Consider the following 20149-nt stretch of genomic DNA (forward strand, 5'->3'; position numbering starts at 1 on the left):
TAAACTGTTAAACTGCTTTATTCAAGTGGTTTTGGCTGCTCAATTTTACTCGTGTTTGAAATTACAAGGGTCGGAAAAATGTCCTGCAAATTACGTAAATAAAAGCGAACAAATGAATGGCTGCCTTCAAATATAAATTGTCGACCTTGACTTCGGCTCTAAGGTAATAAAACCACATATGACTCATGGTACCTTCATTTTAAGCTATACGCGAGATCCAAACATCATTGTTATTCAAAACCTTTTGCGATCATGTCTTCATGGTCGAGGTTATTCCGGCGGGATTAACGTTTTCCCGTTCCATATTCCTAATTGCACGGGTTCTTGAATTGCTTTTTGACGTTTTTTGTGTCAACCTGTTTTGGCCTGTAAGTGCAGGAGAAGACGGCTATACCATTCACAATTCTACTAACAGTTGTCATATGCCTTTATTTGAACTTAACATATTACGTTCAATTGAAACAACTCGCAACCTTCTTCGCTTATTCTGCAGCTGCTGACGCTTCAGTTGTGGCAATAGGTACAAGTAAACTCTCTTCAACAGGTTTCACATTTGCAGCTGGATTACTTGCACTTTCTGTAGGTAAAACCCCGTTAGTAGTACTTGGAGAAGCTGCGTTTGAAATCGATGGCAGATTCATGCTACTCTTATTATTATTGTCATTTTTGGCGGCAAGAAGCGCTTCTGCTGCAGCCCCAGGTGGTGCAGGTATCTTTCCACCTTTGGTTAACAGATACAATGGACAAGATTTGTTCGTTCTAATATGACCAAATGCTCCACAGGATTTACATCTTCTTCTGGTCGACTTTCCTTTACCAATACCCTTACCACCAACGGCATAGGTACCATCAGGTAATAACACTGTGTTCGCATCAATAATAGTACCCCCAGCAGCAGCAGCAGCATGTATACTATCCTTTGGAGGCTTCTTATTCTTAGACATCTTCACCTTCTTTTCCAAATTAGCCAATTTCTCTTGCAATGCCTTCTTCCGAATCTTATTCAATTCTTTGTCGCTAGTAGGGATAATATCATCAACATCTGCATTCTTAATCTTCTCGTCTTCAATCTCCTTCTTCCGTTTAACATATGCTCTGATTATTCTGGGATCAGATATAACCTCAACCTTACGATGAACAATCCCATTTTCATCCATGAATCGTCTCTCAATACGAAGAACCCGTTTGCTTTGGGAAGGTAATGGCTTTTCTTTGTCATCACCGGCAAGCTTCAATTCTCTTTCAAGTCTTAATTTGTTTTGTCTCTCTTCTTCGTCCTCAAACTTGCGTTTCAAATACTTATAATGATCAAGTGGCTTATATGTCTCATAAATTTCTTTACTTAAATCAAAATCACCAACTCGGTCAGCTAATGACCTTCTTTGCTCATACCAAATCCGTTTGATCTCATGCTCATATAATTTTTGTTGGTAAGCTGCGGATGTATTCTTAGGAACATTCTCTCTCTTTGGTGCAAAAAGTGGAGTAAAGGAACTTTTTTGTGTGGCCCGTAAGAAAGAATACCCTAAACCAATACCCGTAGGGTCTCCTTCACCATTTAATTGAAGCATTGTCTTGGTTTGAGTCGAAGTAAGAAAGTTTCTTGTCCAATTCCAAGGAGCCAACTCTTCCTCAATATCAAAGTCATTGATTTCTCCTGTATCCTTATTATACTTCCGCTTACCTTCTTTAGCATCTTTGTCTCCATCCTTATCCTTTTCTTTATCCTTTCTGTCGTCTTTTTCGTCACCCTTTTCATCAAATTTCTTCTTCTGTTGTTCTTGCAGACTTGGCTGTTCGTCTGAAAAAAGGTACCCATAATCTTCTAAAATCTGATTACCAGATTGCATGCTATCAAGCATACAAACATCCTCAGGTGTTATCATATTCCGGACGTCCTCCTCTGTAGGGACGTTATCACCTGCACCTTTGATTTTCCAGTACCCTTGATCATCCCCTTGCCTTTGATATTCCATGAATTCCTTTAATCTTTGTCTATTCTGCATATCATTATGCTCAGGGAAATGTTTGGAAATATCTTTCACTGAAATACGGGATTCTCCTTTACTATTCATAACTCTGAAAACAACCATCTTTAATCTGTTCTTAGATGTGTTGGTAACCTTTCTAGAATGTGGAGCAGGAACTTCAACCACTGGAAAAACATTTCCAACTGCAAACATGCTGTTGAAGTTTCTTAAATAGAATCTCTGGTGACTTCCTGCCCCTTGTGAACGAATCATCAAGAAATCAGTTGACTTGGGATCATGCTTGAAAATTGGAGTTCTAACCATATTATTGTAAAGTGTTGGAACAAATTGCCCCGGTGCAACCTCCCCAAAATTCCAGAATGGTGACCTATCTTCCATACCTAACACATGGGTTTCTCCAATTGATGTTTTCGGTCTTGTATTATCATCTTTAGTCTCCTTTCTATAGTAATTGACCACTTTGGAACACATACCAAAATTTGATAACAATTGAGGATATTCCTCAGAATATTCCATACCAATTAATGGACCGGTATCGGCAAGTGTTAGATCTGAAGTTCTACTGAAAATTTCTTGAGGTGTCTTGCCCCGGTCCTTCTTTCTCTTTCTGATTTTTAGCTTCGAAAAACTTACTAAAGTACCTGGACGAACACTGAATCTGGGTCTATGGAATGATCGACATTCTTGCTTGTTAAGTCTGACCTTATAATATGGAGTTTGTAATCTCAATGCTGGAACAGAATGCTCAATATTCAAATTACTCAATTGACTTCTAACCTTCTTATGATAATTAGCCTTCAAAACCTCATATTGCTTATCATTGGAGATATTAAATTTCATATTGAACAAACGATCTTTGGGAGATATTAGTACCTTAGATGTCGCTGCCATTTTCTCGGGGACAAATAATAAATTAGGATCATTCATATCCAACGCAAGTAATTTCTTATCTATTTGCCCCTCAAATATCATATCATCATCGTAATTAATATCAATAATCTTTGCCTGTCCTGGCACTTCACGTTCACGCACAATTGTGTTTTGTGAATTGGTCTTTCCATTTGAAGCTTGAGGTTTAGGGTTTATTATTTGCTCATCGTCCCATCCAGTTGTTGATAGCACCAAATCTTTCAGGAATTCAATGAATTTATCATCTGTCAGAGCATCTTTCTCTAAGAACTCTACTGGTTTTCTTGTAGGAAGACCTTCATAAAGCTCAACAATGAATCCGTCTTTATTTGCAAGATTCTCACTAACGTTTTGGTTACTGAAGGAAGAAGACGAAATCTCAGATAACGGTTTGGTGAACAATTTTCTTCCATCTGGGGCCAATTCAAATGCAATCTTCGTAGGAATAAAAGGTTTGGTGATCTCCTTGAATGCAATAGGAGGTCTATGATTTTTAAAGTAGATTGGAGATGGATAAAAGTGTTTATGGAAATTAAAAGGTTTATCATCCCTATAATCTGGATAATAATAAGAAAGCATTCGCCGTAGCACTGATTTCCCTTCAACTTTCCTTCGACGAAGTCTCTCAATTGCTCGAGCGATTTTTCTTCTTGATTCATCTCGTCTAGCACCTACTAAGACTTTTGTCGACTGTTGATGATGTTCATGGTCAGACATTTCTCCAACACTAACATCATCTTCAAAGCCAACATGATCATCACCTTCACCATCACCAAATATATCCCCCAATTCCATATTAGTTAACCCATTATCATCAGGAGCCATCAAATAATCATCATTAAGATCGTTATAATGGCCCTCATGCCCACCAATATCCCCCATATATCCTCCATCATCAACATGCATTCTATTAACATCATCATCTTCACCGGGACCAAAGAGATCATCAAATTGTTTTTCAGCTCTCCGCTGTAACTCCGCTTCCTCCTGATCCACCTCTACCATGCCACCATCACCATCAGCTACAGCTATCTCATTGGCGGCACCACCAAGGTCTGTACCTTCGTCTTCTTCTTCAAGTTCATCTTCTGCCAATTCATCAAAGTCCTCGTAATCAATGGCGTCATCAGCATGAACCGTTTGTTTGGCCAGAAAAATCGAGTCTATAATCTCATCATTCGGTATATCATTGTTGCCCTGTACATATTTGTTTACGGCCGCATCATCACCGTCCTTTGCTCCTCTGCTCATTATGATAACAGCTATAGGGCTGCCTTCCTTATTGACATATATACTGTGTTATGTAGCAAGTAGTCAAATATACTGACTATTTTTCTTTGATGGGATTCAGCAAATCGGTAATGGCACGACCCTATAAAGTATAAAGATCTTGCAACTTAGAATGCTTTAATACACTTTAGTTTTATTCTAGTGTATACGTGATATAGTTTCAGTAATGGCCTCAGTGGTAATCACAGTAGTACAGGGTATAGAGTATACGTAAGAGGTATCAGTAATGTAAGCCAACCAGTTGGCTTACATCGTAGTTTCGGAAACAGGATACGATAACCTATGACTTGAAGCATACTACAACCGTAAACTTCACTGACAATTGATTGACCTTTATAATTCAAGCCAGTTTCCATACTAGGCAATCGTTGTCATCTCGTTAGTTTCTCAGTGACGTTATCAGTATGATCTATGGTTTTGTGATATTTTATACCAATAGACAACAGTTAAAGGAATCACGTAAACTTTAGGAACTACTACTACTACAACTACTCATCAACAATGACAGTGGAGCGTCATAACGGAATTATAGAATCACCTAGAGACTCTAAAGAGACATTGATAGTTATCTCTGGTTCGCAATCTCTACTGGTGAAATACGAGACTCGACATAACCATGATGTCTACTATGTTAACAATGTCCTGATATTGGGCAGTTTAGTGAAAGGATTCATCCAGAAACAGATCCAGCCTATAATGATAGTGATATATGACGATCTAAGATCTTTTTTAGGGGCGTTGAAAGTATTGTATAACTTGAACCAAACGAACTCAGTTCAATTTGAACACACTTTCAGCGAATGTGATTCTCCGATTCAATTTAAAACATATTTCATGATCCCCTCCAAACTTATAACGGCAGATATTCTATCTAGTCAAAGCATATCTGCTCAACTGTTTGCCAGAGCCCTTTCGCTTAAACATGGTGCGACTGTCGTTTCGCATACCAACGACTTGGACTGGGTGTTTGAGTTGATCATCAACAATGATAATAACACCTTCGACTTGCTACGGCCCAAACCTGTGGCGGAGGAAAAAAACAACTTGATTCTATATATTCCCAAGGGCTGGGATTCATGGTCAAAGATCAGTCTCTTGGCCAAAGTGTCACTAGGCCATGGCTCCTCCATACCACAATTGGCAAACGATAAAGAATACACGGACTTCATCCATGCTTATGAACAATATCTTCGGAATGACGACATGTGGATGCTGCTACAAGAGAATAGTAAGAGCACAGCATCTGCTTCAAATATGAAATCTCCCCATAAACCTTCAATTACGTTGACGGAGTATTTGAACAACTACAAGGTCGTTCATTCTACATAACTAACAACTAGATTTCCACCCATATCTATATTTATTACTCAGTAAGTTACTTTACATAGTATACCACCAGGATCAAATGTCGTGTCCCTACCTAAAACCCCATCGCATTGAGATCTGGGTGCAAACTCACTATACTAGTGCCATTGATATCAACAAGGTGCTGCTTTTAAGCTAAGTTTATTTGGCGTCACGTTGTTCAACAATATGACTCAAGGGGGAACAGAGGTGCTGTCTTTCGAAAGCAGCAACAGCGTGTCAAATAGTGACGCGAGTGTACCTCCACCAGCGAACAAACGAACTAGTGAAAGCCCACCGGAAAAGGCTCATAAACCTCACAAGAAGAAACAAAAGAAGGCACTCTTAAAACCAAGCATTGAAATAGGAATGGAACAATTGACAGTTCCACACATAAGGACTTTAGCATCTTCGATTGTTCTTAATAGAAACGTTTCCAATGGTTGGTTCAAAATGATTAAGCCAGAAGATATCAAGCAAGTTGTGGTTGCGGTTGCCCCCGGTTTATTGTATTCAGATATTGACTCGTGTTCGACTCTTGAAGATAAGAAGCACAAAAGCTTGAATGAAATTGAATTGAATGAACAATTTGAGCCATTAAAATGCATGTTCCAGACTCGATTCTTTGCTATGCTTCCAGGATCAAAGGATTCTACCTTTTCTCCATTCCATGCCATATCACATATTCCTCGAACGAAAGCAGCTGTCCGAGAACTTCGTGCAAGCAAGTTGAATATTGACTTGAATGATTTGCTCTTGACTGACCAACAGATGGAAGATAGCAATTATCCGTTGAAGTTGAGCGCTCAGGAATCGAAAGAAGGCTGGTGCACAACCGAATCTCCTCCTTCACTGGAATCTCTGGCGGCCTCCCAAACTCCCAAATTATTTGGTTTGGACTGTGAGTTCTGCATGTCAGAGCTGGGAAATGAGTTAACTCGGATATCATTGGTTAACGGTGACAGTGAGGTCATCTTGGATACCTTTGTACAACCAGAGAACCCAATTATTGACTACAAGACACAATACTCAGGAATAACCCCAGAATTATTGGAGGGTATCACTACAACCATTGGAGATGTTCAGAAGGAGATCCTTTCCATAGTTAGTAGCGAGGATTACTTAGTGGGACACTCTTTAAACTCCGATTTGAATGTGTTAAAGATATATCATCGGAGAATCATCGATACAGCCCATATATATGATCATCCCCGAGGTCCCCCCTTGAAGGCATCACTTAAATGGTTAGCCAAAACATATCTCAATCGTGTGATTCAAAATGGTGATAATGGCCATTGCCTGGTGGAAGACAGCTCAACGTGTATTGATCTAGTGAAGCTTAAACTTAAATCAGGATTATATTTTGGGTCAACTATTGATACTATTTCTTTAAAGGAACAACTTATACAAGAGCACAAGGTTAAAATAGATGTTTTGAACGGGGGAGATAAATATTCTGACGATGACGCCATCATCAAAGCAGCTATAGACTCAATTGAATCAGCAGAGACTCCAATGGTCATGTTACATCTCCAAGATCTAGAGAGGGAAAGAGGATGGTCTAAATGGAGAACACTACAAACCGAACAACAACAATCACCAGTAGATCAAGGAAACACACAACTAGTCTCAAGAATCTCTCAAGTCTATGATTTATTACCAGTTGGAAGTTTATTCATTCTATTGGGCAATTCAGTTAGTCCCGTGGAGATGTATCGGTTACAGGAGAGGAAACAAAGATATCAAAGGTCAACGAAAGAAGGGAAAGATGACCAATTGAATTCTGACGATCAATGGGATGATGCTAAAGAAACACTATTACGTGAAACTGTGGAACAAGTTCGTTCAGGGTTTTGTATGATTGGATTAAAAGAACACCTTCAAGATGGCGTCATTGTCAACACAACAACCAAGAAGAGAAAGTAACAGACAAAACCAGGAATCAGTATACACACAACACAACATAAAATAACAAAAACTAACTAAACATGATGCTTCAGTTATGACTTCATACCCAAACCAGAGATTTGACCTTCTTCACTCTTCATTGACATAGCAGTACCCAAATCTGATTTGACTTCCGTAGGCTGTTGTTCCTCTTCAACTGTTTTCATATATGCATGGTTCTGTAATGATAAACTATCATCCTGACTTAATTGAAGGCTGGCTTGGGTTGTGTGACCAGATGATACTCGGTACCAACCTTTCAACTTTAACTCCGACGGAATACTACCGTCTCCAGATCCCATGTCTGGCGTGTACCAGTCATTGACCCAAGTGACTCTCTCGCTAAGAGCCTCATGACGACGTGCGGGTGCAGGAGTAGCCGTTGATCCTCGTGAATACATGGCTATAAGGAATAGAAGGTGTTTGTAGTACCGGATTTCATAAGCAAGTACTGTTTACATGTACGACAGCGCGCGCTACCATAAAGTATAGAAGAACATGGTTAAGACACTACTAAGTTATAAAGTAGTATAATGGCTTCCATATTCTTTAATCTGATTGTACATTTCTACTCTTTTCGATTCCTTCGTTATACCTGTGGATTAGACGTAATTATTATTATTATTACTATTATTGTCATTCGCTTTGGCGGGCAGTAGTCCCCTCGTTCGTTACACTTTCGCTATTATCCCTTGAGTCTTTCAATGCCTCGTGGTCAAGTTGTTGTACTTGTTTTTGACGCATCTCTTGTTGTTTCTTTAACGCTTTCAGCTTAGCATTTTCAAGTTTTCTTCGGATCTCTTGTCGACGCTGCATTTCCTTTTTAAGTTTCAGCTCATAAGATTTGATTAGTTGCCGAGGTTTGGTACCGTAGAATGCTTCATATTCACAGAAAAGACAACAATAAGGTCCCAGTTTGATCACAGTAGCACCCGAACTACCATTTTGAGTGTCATCTATTGGTTGTGGGATCATGGAAGAATTGGATTTGTTGTTGATGATCTCTTGCTGTTGTATTTGCAGTTGTTGTTGGGTCTTCTTCTTTTTCTTCTTTTTATTCTTGCTCTTCTTTTGATTCTCTTCTTCTATGGGCTCAATCATGGCTGGCAATCTACTCGATCCAACGGCAGAAGCAGCAGCAGCAGCAGCCTTTAACTCTGACTGAAGATTCATTAATCTTAGTTTCTCTTCAACATTGCTATAAGTAGGAACCAACTTCCCATTGTAGTCGTATTCAAACGTGAACTCACACGAAGGACCGTCTTCAGAGTTCTCAAGCTCATCATCATACATAGGACAATTACACCCTTCTGTCCCATGGACATAACAATTGGGAGAAGTGTTTAGTTCCACTTCTATGTGGTGGGTAGTAGGTTGATAATCGTACAGAAAGTCATCATCTTCGTCTATTTCTTCAAGATCGTAATCGTCCTGATCGCCGATCTCCTCATCACGATCACAATACCCACAATTGCCTTCGTGAAGTCCCTCTTCATCTTTGGTATCAAATAAATTGAACCCTTCTCGGCCCCCATTCCCGTTGATAATGTCTTGTTTGATCATGTCCGATATTCGGTTTCGAAGGTATGATATCTCTGCATCTTTCAAAAGGGATTCAGGGGGGATTCTATTATTATCATTGGCCTGTGGTGGTTTGCCATAGAGTAAGTGATCCGATGCGTAGTCCACATGAACAATCTTTTCATCGCTGTTAGAAGGACTTTTGCTAGAAGGACCATTGCCGGAGCCTTCCTTTACTGATTCCGTTGTATTAAGTCGTTCAGCAAAATCAGTGTTCGCCTTCTCTAATGCCTCTAATAAGCTGTAACTAAAGATAGGCTTACCTCCATTATCTTCCTGGGGGAAGGGCAGATACCCTTCATCGTCGCTGAACTTCTTTGTGTTCAACATCTGCAGCCAGGAATCATAATTCCGTGCCATCAATTCAAAAAGTTTTCTGGGATATAGTGGTTTACCTGTTGTGGGGTCAATGAGGCCATTCAATCGAGGATCGGTACTCGGTCCTAATTTCATCTGTTGATACACTGCTTCCTCTTGGTCTGCCGTACTCTCCTTATTGCTCATTATATATGGCGAATCATGTGCACTGCTATATGTATGGGGCCGTGGTTGATAGTAGTTGATAGTAGTTGATAGTAGTACGTTATAATTTGTATACACCACTACAATTGGTAATACTGTAAAAATTTTCGGCCTAATTTGGTGATGTCTATACATTACGTTCTACGGTAAGGCCTTTGAGTAGTAATAAAGGACACCACTGATCAGTATAAAGGTTCAGCTGAATGTAAGGCACCAGTGCATATAGAGAAGAGGTGTCAAGCCTTTATAAGCTTAGTAACAGCCTACTCCATAGTATGTAGTTGCTACAGCTTATTAGAAGTAGTGCGCACCACTGTCACAGTATACCATTACTAGACGGAGTATATATCAGTCCTTCTTCAAGGTACGCTGCTTCTCTGCATTTTGAACAACCTTTTCATCAACAAACAACCCCTTTCTTCTTCTAATATTATTCATATATCTTCGAGCAACATTCTCTCTCTCAGCAAACTCTCCAAGCTCTTCAAGCTCTTCTTCGGTATGTGGAACCCAGAATGGATCAATGTCAAGCATATCAAACCCATCAAATACCAACTGCGGCGATGCAGCACCAGAGGTCTTCTTCCTTATATCCTCTGAGAATCCAAACGCTTCAACTACCGGAATACGTGCACTAATAGTGAAAAACGGGGTTCCCTCTTTCATCTCTTCAGATATAATAGAACCTCCTCTTTGTTGGACAACAGCATAAACTTTGCCTAACACTTCGGCAGACGCTTGAATGTCACAGGTATACATTGCAAGGTAAAATCTAGGGGCCCTGGTAAGAAATGCCTTGTGCATCAATTCTTTAGCAGACAGAATGATTCTTCCTTCATTCAATTTAGCAAGTTCTTCAAGTCCAATATCGTCATCGTCGTCATCTCCTCCTTCTTCTTCTTCTTCTTCTTCTTCTTCTTCTTCGTCGTCGACCCCGTCCCCGATCTCTGTGGCACCACACCTCTTAAGTAAAAAGAGAACACCTTGCATTGGTTCTGAAGCCAATGGACCTTCATTGGTTGCAATCTGGAACGCATTCAATATGTTATGAGCATATTCAAAAGTGCTCTCATCATCCTTGAATACATGTCCAAATTTATGGACAGAAGGTAATTCAGCAAAGATATTAGGGCCAATTCTTTTGGGTCCAAAGGCAATTATACTATCCAAAAAGTCAGATGCAGTGGGGAACATTGGGAATTCAAGAGAATGCTCTTCAATAAAACGCAAGCAAATATCCCTGAATGCTAGCTTATCTCCATGTTTAGCAACAATATTCTCCAGTATAGCAATCTCATGTTTTGTTAAGAATTGAACAAACTCTTGAGGAAGTTGGAAGGCTTCTATTTCCATTTGTAAACCATCGTCTTCAGCTTCATCATCATGGTTTACAACAGCTCTTGAGTCGGTTCCCTTGGTGAGTCCCTCCCTGAAGGGAATGACGGGTTCCATGACTTCAACCTCAACTCCCTTGGCAAATCTGTCTTCCAAATCCTTCAAACAACGCTCCAAATGCAACTCACCTGCCACACACATAATGATCTCTCCTGTATCATCGTCAATATACCATTCAAGAACAGGATCTGCTTTAGCCAATAAGTCCAACCCTTTCTCCAATTTTTCCAACATGCGTAACTTCGTAGGCTCAACAGCAATTTTCATGATTGGTTTATTGTGAATCAAAGTCTTTGTAGATGCAAGGTTGATGAAAGGAAAGGAACTATTGGACATTAAAGTTGCATTCTTCAACACATAATTTTCCATTCCAACAATACCAACGATATTACCTGAAGGAACCGTATCCATTCGTACAAATTCTTTACCCATAAACAAAAAAAGATCTTTAATTTCCACTTCTTTAGGAACATTCTCAGCAGATAATGGATCATATTTAGGTCCAACAACCACTATCTTTTGTCCCACAGTCAATGAACCTGAGTAAATTCTTGAAAAGGCCATTATTGTTTCGTTAGCTTCAGATAGTTCAGCAGAAGATTGGAGATCTTCTGAATTTATATTCCAATCAAATGCATTACCTTGAGAGGCATTATATTCTTCGTGTCTTCTATCCGCCTCTACTGCTGCTTGTTCTGAAGCTATTTTTGCAAGCTCTCTCGTCTTACGACTTTTCTCTTGAAGTTGTTCCGGGGTTAAGAGCTCAGGAAGGTTCACCTTGGAAGGATCCTTGGGAAGATGATCATTAGGTATCGACAACAACTTCGAGATGTATGCTAAAGTATAGTTATTGTTTTCGGAACCACAATTCAATATGGACTTTTCAAACTCTGGTTCAAGTAATCTCTCATGCGGTTCACTTGGTACAACGTCATAAAGGCATTCGTTCAATAAAAGTCCCATCCGTTCTTGTTGAGCTTCCTCTGGACTGGGTAAATAATCGACCACAGCCCCTAATAAAGCATGACTCAAAGGTAACCACTGTGACATTACCAAACTTAGCAAATTTCTTGGGTCTTTGGAACGCAAATCTCTATCACTTACCTTGACTCCAAGTTTTGTTATGATCTTTTCCAATTTCTCTTCATCTCTATCCATCACACAGTTCTGATAGACTGCCCAAATAGGCTCTAGAATCAAGGACACAAATAAAGTTTTATAGTTCAGTTGTTTCACCTTTTTACCGGGTAAAATCTTTCTATTCTTCATATCCAAATAGAAATCCCCCCATAAGGTTTTGGTAAGAACAGATTGAGAGAACCCTAATTTTGCCTGATAGAGTCTTGCAAATGTATTGATTGAAAATGCCCAACCATCAATTGCAGACGCAAATATAACATTGTTTCTTTCCGGAGCAAAATATATATGCTCATCATCCTTTTCTACGAATTCATTTTGTTCACCGCTTTCTCTCCATATCATATCATCTTCCATTCTCTCCCCAGCAAAGAAGGACCCAATGACAGAGTTCACTTGCTCAATGAGTCTTGTCATGTGGAGACTAGCCTCTAAAGGGGTCAATTGTAACTCGGTGATCAATCGATCGACCTTATTAATAACCAACAATGGTTTCAACTTATCCACCCAGCACTGTCTCAACACATTCACGGTTTGCGAGCAAACACCTTCAACAGCATCCACAAGCACCACCGCACCATCACAAAGTCTCGAGGCCGTAGAGACTTCAGATGAGAAATCAATGTGGCCAGGGGAATCAATTAAGTTAATCAAGTGTTTCCGTTCTTCAACCTCTTCACTGTCTACCTTCTTTCTGATTACTCGGAAAAACAATGAGATAGTGGATGCCTCCATGGTGATCCCTCTAAGTTGTTCATCTTCTCTAGAATCAAGATACCTCAATTTCCCGGCCATCCTCTGGGAGATGATCCCATTGGATGCCAATAAATTGTCACTTAATGAAGTCTTACCATGGTCAACGTGTGCTAGAATACAAACGTTCCGGATATTCTGTGTATTCCGTTGAAGCAAATTGAGCTCCTCTGTTGACAACTTCATCTTAGCTGAGACGGTGTACTTGCGCTTAAAAGAAGGTAGTCCCAATCAGTAATGATAACGATGATAATCTGATAATCTCAGTGCATTTTTTCAGTGCACTATCGCACTATAGTTTACAGTAGGACATCAACTACAACAGTTAGAACCTTTTAATGTTGTGATTATGATGGTAATAATGTCTTGATATTGAAAGTATTATCTTCATTAGCATTATTATCATTATTGTCATTATTGTTTGCTACTAGCATTGTATTTAGTCTGTAATATGTATGAGCTTGTAGTAACACCCACAAACTAATTACATGAAGTGTGAGTCGCCCTTAATACCAAATACGTCTCTTGTTAAGCACTATGGATGACTTATATTACACTGCTTGTTTTATTCTGTTTCAACTCATCGACAACATAAGTAAACCCCATAGTTCATTTCTTGCAACGGCAGAATTTGGTGTCCGGGTAACGTCGTGTACTTTTGATCCACCAATAGTAGAAAATTTTTTTGGAGTTGAAGTTTGTTCAACATGGCCAACAACTTAAACCGTATCCCCCTTCAGTCATCATCTTAAATTTAACCATATCTACTATAACAAACTTGAAAGAGAAATCTCGCCCTACTATATTACTTTATAACCAGAGCTGATTCTACACCTTAGTCGTCGTTTTTTTGTTCGTATAAGTTTCCTATCAGATATATCCATATTCAAGCATTTATACCATTATCCACTGCTCCACACACACATTTCTATTCAAACTGACATATATTCATACAACCAAATATAATGCCTGAAGATTGGAAAGAACTGTTAAATCTTCCTGCTAGAGACACAAGACCTCAAACCGAGGATGTTTTGAGCACAAAGGGTAAGTCCTTTGAAGACTTTAATTTGAAGAGAGAATTGTTAATGGGTATCTTTGAAGCAGGCTTTGAAAAGCCTTCACCCATTCAAGAAGAATCTATTCCTATGGCCCTTGCTGGTAGAGACATTTTGGCCAGAGCCAAGAATGGAACTGGTAAGACTGCCTCATTTGTTATCCCCTGTTTGCAATTGATTAAGCCTAAAGTCAATAAGATTCAAGCGTTAATCTTGGTTCCTACAAGAGAATTGGCCTTGCAAACATCTCAAGTGGTTAGAACTTTGGGTAAACATTTGGGTCTTCAATGTATGGTTACTACTGGTGGTACCTCTTTGAGAGATGATATTGTTAGATTAGATGACGTTGTTCACGTTTTAGTAGGTACCCCAGGTAGAATCTTAGACTTGGCCGCTAGAAGTGTGGCCGATTTATCAGCATGTCCATTGTTTGTTATGGATGAAGCTGATAAAATGTTGTCTCGTGAATTCAGACGTATTATTGAACAAATCTTGTCATTTTTCCCTGAAAAGAGACAATCTTTGTTATTCTCAGCAACTTTCCCATTGACTGTTAAATCCTTTATGGATAGCCATTTAAACAAGCCTTATGAAATTAATTTGATGGATGAATTAACTTTACGAGGTATTTCTCAATTTTATGCCTTTGTTGAAGAGAAGCAAAAGTTACATTGTTTGAACACTTTGTTCAGTAAATTGCAAATCAATCAATCCATTATTTTCTGTAATTCAACAAATAGAGTTGAATTATTGGCAAAGAAAATCACCGACTTGGGTTATTCATGTTATTATTCACATGCAAAGATGCCTCAAGCAGCAAGAAATAAGGTATTCCACGAATTTAGACAAGGTAAAGTTCGTAACTTGGTTTGTTCCGATTTATTGACTAGAGGTATTGATATTCAAGCTGTTAATGTTGTCATTAACTTCGATTTCCCCAAAACTGCAGAAACATATTTACACAGAATTGGTCGTTCGGGTAGATTTGGTCATTTAGGTTTAGCAATCAATTTATTAAGTTGGGGGGATCGTTATTCATTATATAAGATTGAACAAGAATTAGGTACTGAAATCAAGCCTATTCCTGCAGTCATTGACCGTGGATTATATGTTGCAGATGTTCCAGATGCAATCCCAAGACCATTCAAGATCGATAACTTACCCAAGGGTAATGATAGCACCAAGAGTGGATATCATTATCATGGCCAACCTGAATCTCACAATGGAGTCCCAATTGATCCTAACCAAATTCCACAACAACAACAACAACAAGTTCCACCCCTTCAACCACAACAACAAATTCCACAACAACCACAACAGCAACAACAACAAGTTCCACCCCCACAACAACAAATTCCTCAACAACAACAACAACAACAACAACCAAACCAATATCAAGTTCCTCCTCAATTCAATGGCTACCCCCCACAGCAATTCTCTCAATACAATGGGTACGCAAACTATAGCCAATTCCCACCTCAAGGGCAACCAGCTCCCCAACATTAAATTATCACCCACTTTCTGAAATCATTTGTGACGTAAATGATCGACACATTAGGATACAATCAGAATGTTTGAAAATATTACCAAAAAAACCATAAAAAAAATTTAAAAAAATATAAAAAAATACAAAAAAAAATTAACAGGAGCATCTTAAGAATTATAAAGATAAGTTTGTTCTCTAATCATGAGAATTATAATAGATTCTGATTATGTTATACACTGAAAACGGATTCCGATATACAAAGTTCCACGAATCGTTCTTTGTTAAATGATACTTTATGACTTCTTCCATTCCATGACTTTTCTTGCTGATAGCTTGATCAATATTATTTTAATGATGTTTTCCTTTGTTTCTAAAGCTTATTTTACATTGAAATTTGCTTACCAATTTTTGTTGATTTACTATTGATATTGTATTAGGGTTATTATAGATTTTTGTTGCTTATACCGTATGGTCTTTTTGGGTGTTTATTTTTCACCGATTTTTAGCCTTTTTTTTTTCTTTTTTCTTGCTGCTTATAGATACTCTTTAATGTATATAGTCATTTAGAATGCATGGATTATCATAGCGCAAAATGAGGTATAGACGGTAAACTGATGGTAGTAGTAGTAGTGTGACACTTCCAAATACTTGGGATAAGCCGAGCGCGAGTCACGTGATCGGGACAGAGTCAACCTCAGTTAATTATCTGACTCCAAAAATTCTTTTTTGGGGAAGAGATGATCTTAGGAATTTGTTTCCCAAAGCTGACATACAGTTTAATACTTCTTTTTAAAACTTTTCCCTTTTGTAAGGAAAGGGGTTTCTAAGCGCCGTAGTCTTCCTAGTGTGTAATAGACGACATACTAGTGTCATAAATTAGAGAGATTGTCATAGAAAAATGTGTGGTATTTTAGGAGTTGTATTGGCTGATACCAAGAAGAATGTGGCACCAGAGTTGTTTGAAGGATGTATGTTTTTACAACATCGTGGACAAGATGCTGCTGGTATTGCCACGTGTGGTCCCGGGGGAAGACTTTACCAGTGTAAGGGGAATGGTATGGCCAGAGACGTGTTCACTCAACTGAGAATGGATAATTTGGTTGGTAACATGGGTATTGCTCATTTAAGATATCCTACTGCTGGATCATCTGCTGGTAGTGAAGCTCAACCATTTTATGTCAACAGTCCTTATGGGATTACTTTGAGTCACAATGGGAATTTGGTTAACTCTATTGAATTAAGAAAGTATATGGATGAAGTTGTACATCGTCATATTAACACTGATAGTGATTCTGAATTATTGATTAACATTTTTGCATCTGAATTGCAAAAGTTCAAGAAGTCCAGAGTTAATCTGGAAGATCTTTTCAGTGCTCTTGAGGGTACCATGAAGGCCATCAGAGGTGCTTATGCTTGTACTATTATGTTAGCAGGATATGGTATAATTGGGATCAGAGACCCTAATGGGATTAGACCTTTATTGTTTGGTGAAAGATATAATTCTCAAACAAACACTTATGATTATATGTTAGCCAGTGAGTCTGTGGTATTGAAAGCGCATGGTTTTAATACATTCCGTGATGTTAAACCTGGTGAAGCAGTTATCATTCCTAAGGATGTTGGATCAAGTGGTAAACGTCCTGAATTTAGACAATTGGTTGAACCATCAACTTTTGCTCCTGATATTTTTGAGTATGTTTATTTTGCTAGACCAGATTCTGTATTGGATGGTATCTCTGTTTATCGTTCCCGGATTGATATGGGGGATCGTTTAGCTGATAAGATCAAACGGTCTATCCCTAATGGTGAACAGATTGATGTGGTTATTCCTGTTCCAGACACTGCTCGTACATCTGCCTTACAATGTGCTCAATCTTTGAATGTTCCCTACAGAGAAGGGTTTGTTAAGAACAGATATATTGGTCGTACTTTCATTATGCCTGATCAACAAAGTAGAAGACTGAGTGTTAGAAGAAAGTTGAATGCTATGGAAAGTGAATTTAAGGGACGGAATGTTCTTTTAGTTGATGATTCCATTGTAAGAGGTACTACTTCTAAGGAAATTGTGGCTATGGCAAGAGAAGCTGGTGCTAAAAAGGTATTCTTTGCTTCTTGTGCACCTCCAATCAGACATAACCATATTTACGGTATTGATTTGGCTGACACCAAGGCTTTAGTTGCTTATGATAGACTGGATGATGAGATTGCCAATGCTATTGGCGCAGATCAAGTGATTTATCAAGAATTGGAAGATCTAATTGACTGCTGTAAATCAGAGGCTGTACCCCAATTTGAAGTTGGTGTTTTCAATGGTCAATATGTCACTGGAGTAGAAGACAGTTATTTGAAGGAATTGGAGAAGATTAGAGCACAGAATCAACGGTTAAGAGAAGGTCATGGAAAGGGGCTTGCTGTTGATGCGGCCTTTGATTCTGCAGATATGGTTGATATCAAAGCCGAAGTGGATATTAGTATCTACAATACTGGAGATTATGCAAATTAAAGAAAACACTCATTTTATAGATACGAGAATAAACGATAAGAACAAAGCATTGGACACAGCTGCACCCACAATGCAGTACAGGTCGTGGTCAACTGAAATTAATCTGGCATCGCAAGGATCTGGATCTTGGTCGGCAAGTTTCATCGTACATAACGGTTACTACTATAGTTCCACTGGCCATAAACAGAACCTGTTTAAGGAAAGCACAACCAGCCATGCAATCAATCTTAATTGACCATCTCTTCAACAGTGTGCACTAAGTGCTGTACATTAGACAACGCACATTCCGCACCACACAAACAACTTATCATTAGCAGTGGTAAATATACGATAGTGTACACGTACACGTACACGTATCGCTGCCCTTGAACGGTGCACACACCTTGATGCTATCGTGGAGGCTCATGGACAAAAGCCGCACATTATGTTGTTATCTGTACACAATAAGAAGAAGGTTTCAGTTCTGCTCGTAGCAATTGGTCTATTGTTGATAATAGTTCAGTCGACGTTCGTACTATTGCGTTCTACAGTCATTCTACGGTCATTCTACGGTCATTCGACGGTCATTCTACGGTCAGTATACTCTGTAGACATCTATAGGCATGTAGGCATCTGGTAGACTGTCGTATCCATCATGTCTTGCCTCCTTTTCCTTTTGTATATGTAGTTGGTCTGCAAGTTATATTGTGTGCTAAACGTGCACCTCGAACACGTCTTATTGTTCGCCAATACGTGTGCACTCCAATAGTGAAATTTTCGTTCCTCAGCGATACGGGTTATTTTTATCAAACCCACAAGTTTTTTTCCTACCGGTGTCTTCTTTTTCTTTAGAGTCGAATCATCATCAACTCCGACGAGAAGACGTTCTCCGTATTCTATCTATCTACTATATATACATACAATAATATCATTGTACTGATAGTGTATGGGATTATTGCTTTTGTTTATAACTTCTAATATAGTCTATTATTTCAAAAGAACACAAGTATTCCAAAGCATCATGTCATCTCCAGTTGTCGCTGCCGTTCATGGCCAATCATTGGCCAATTCTGCACCCTTGTCGATCTTTTCCTACTGTGCTTCATCTATCTTGATGACTGTCACCAATAAGTATGTTTTAAGTGGTTACTCTTTTAACTTGAACTTTTTCCTTTTGGCCGTTCAAGGAATTGTTTGTATTACTACCATTTCAACTTTGAAAGCTCTTGGTATCATCACTTATAGAAAGTTTAATGTTGATGAAGCTAAAAAATGGTCTCCCATTGCCATTTTGTTGGTGGTTATGATTTATACTTCCTCCAAAGCGTTGAAATATTTATCTATCCCTGTTTATACCATTTTCAAGAATTTAACCATTATCTTGATTGCTTATGGTGAAGTCTTATGGTTTGGTGGTAGAGTCACCTCAATGGCTTTAGGTTCTTTTTTGTTAATGGTGTTGTCTTCTGTTGTTGCCTATTACGGTGATAATGCTGAAGCTAAGACTGCTTCCGATACCATGACTATGTATTTGGGTTATTTGTGGATGTTTACCAATTGTTTCTCCTCCGCTGCTTTTGTTTTGGTCATGAGAAAGAGAATCAAGTTGACCAACTTTAAGGATTTCGATACCATGTACTACAACAATTTGCTTTCCATCCCAATCTTATTGGCTTGTTCTTTCCTCCTTGAAGATTGGTCCCCAGCTAATCTTGCATTGAACTTCCCAGAAGATAAGAGAGCCGCCACCATTCTGGCCATGATCTTCTCTGGTGCATCTTCTGTCGCCATTTCCTACTGTTCTGCTTGGTGTGTTAGAGTTACAAGTTCCACTACTTATTCTATGGTTGGTGCTTTGAACAAGTTACCAATTGCCTTATCAGGTTTGGTTTTCTTTGATGCTGCTGTTAACTTTTGGTCTGTTTCTTCTATCTTTATTGGGTTTGGAGCCGGTTTGGTCTACGCTGTTGCTAAGCAAAGACAACAAATGGAAACTGCTCCTAAGTTACCAAAATAAACACTCGGTTGAAACTGTGACTAAATACTTTTTTGGCCATTTACTATCTCTTTTCTAGATCATCTCCGTGTATTTTTACATAGGCATTAATTAATTGTGGAAACATTTAATATAGGACTACAGTTAGTTGTATGTTGATTGCATTCACGTCCACAGTGTACTGCGACATTCTTCTATTCAACGTGTGTCACGTGACGGTCTTCTCCCATAAACGGCTTCTTCAATGAAAAACAAGTG

At 38.8% G+C, this 20149-nt stretch overlaps 8 protein-coding genes across 8 annotated transcripts; 4 read left to right on the forward strand and 4 right to left on the reverse strand.

Moving 5' to 3' along the window:
• Nucleotides 1–482: 482 nt before the first annotated feature.
• On the reverse strand, nt 483–4151 carry TAF145 (Taf145p; the record flags this gene model as incomplete). The annotated part of the gene is made up of 1 exon (XM_043195041.1): nt 483–4151. The coding sequence occupies one exon, from the start codon at nt 4149–4151 to the stop codon at nt 483–485; it is 3669 nt and encodes a 1222-aa protein (XP_043050238.1).
• Nucleotides 4152–4691: 540 nt separating this feature from the next.
• On the forward strand, nt 4692–5519 carry KQ657_004369 (uncharacterized protein; the record flags this gene model as incomplete). The annotated part of the gene is made up of 1 exon (XM_043195042.1): nt 4692–5519. The coding sequence occupies one exon, from the start codon at nt 4692–4694 to the stop codon at nt 5517–5519; it is 828 nt and encodes a 275-aa protein (XP_043050239.1).
• Nucleotides 5520–5595: 76 nt separating this feature from the next.
• On the forward strand, nt 5596–7460 carry KQ657_004370 (uncharacterized protein; the record flags this gene model as incomplete). Its single annotated transcript, XM_043195043.1, has 2 exons — nt 5596–5600; nt 5828–7460. 2 exons carry the CDS (start codon nt 5596–5598, stop codon nt 7458–7460), a joined length of 1638 nt encoding a protein of 545 aa, XP_043050240.1.
• A 74-nt stretch (nt 7461–7534) lies between these two features.
• Nucleotides 7535–7882, reverse strand: KQ657_004371 (uncharacterized protein; the record flags this gene model as incomplete). The annotated part of the gene is made up of 1 exon (XM_043195044.1): nt 7535–7882. The coding sequence occupies one exon, from the start codon at nt 7880–7882 to the stop codon at nt 7535–7537; it is 348 nt and encodes a 115-aa protein (XP_043050241.1).
• A 235-nt stretch (nt 7883–8117) lies between these two features.
• On the reverse strand, nt 8118–9566 carry KQ657_004372 (uncharacterized protein; the record flags this gene model as incomplete). The annotated part of the gene is made up of 1 exon (XM_043195045.1): nt 8118–9566. One exon carries the CDS (start codon nt 9564–9566, stop codon nt 8118–8120), a length of 1449 nt encoding a protein of 482 aa, XP_043050242.1.
• Nucleotides 9567–9932: 366 nt separating this feature from the next.
• On the reverse strand, nt 9933–13055 carry RIA1 (GTPase; the record flags this gene model as incomplete). The annotated part of the gene is made up of 1 exon (XM_043195046.1): nt 9933–13055. The coding sequence occupies one exon, from the start codon at nt 13053–13055 to the stop codon at nt 9933–9935; it is 3123 nt and encodes a 1040-aa protein (XP_043050243.1).
• Nucleotides 13056–13834: 779 nt separating this feature from the next.
• Nucleotides 13835–15433, forward strand: DHH1 (DExD/H-box ATP-dependent RNA helicase; the record flags this gene model as incomplete). The annotated part of the gene is made up of 1 exon (XM_043195047.1): nt 13835–15433. The coding sequence occupies one exon, from the start codon at nt 13835–13837 to the stop codon at nt 15431–15433; it is 1599 nt and encodes a 532-aa protein (XP_043050244.1).
• Nucleotides 15434–16311: 878 nt separating this feature from the next.
• On the forward strand, nt 16312–19912 carry ADE4 (amidophosphoribosyltransferase; the record flags this gene model as incomplete). The annotated part of the gene is made up of 2 exons (XM_043195048.1): nt 16312–17884; nt 18879–19912. The coding sequence occupies 2 exons, from the start codon at nt 16312–16314 to the stop codon at nt 19910–19912; spliced, it is 2607 nt and encodes an 868-aa protein (XP_043050245.1).
• Nucleotides 19913–20149: the final 237 nt, after the last annotated feature.

The sequence above is a fragment of the Scheffersomyces spartinae genome (genome assembly GCF_019049425.1).
Source record: "Scheffersomyces spartinae strain ARV_011 chromosome Unknown scaffold_6, whole genome shotgun sequence".
Classification (NCBI taxonomy): domain Eukaryota; kingdom Fungi; phylum Ascomycota; class Pichiomycetes; order Serinales; family Debaryomycetaceae; genus Lizanozyma; species Lizanozyma spartinae.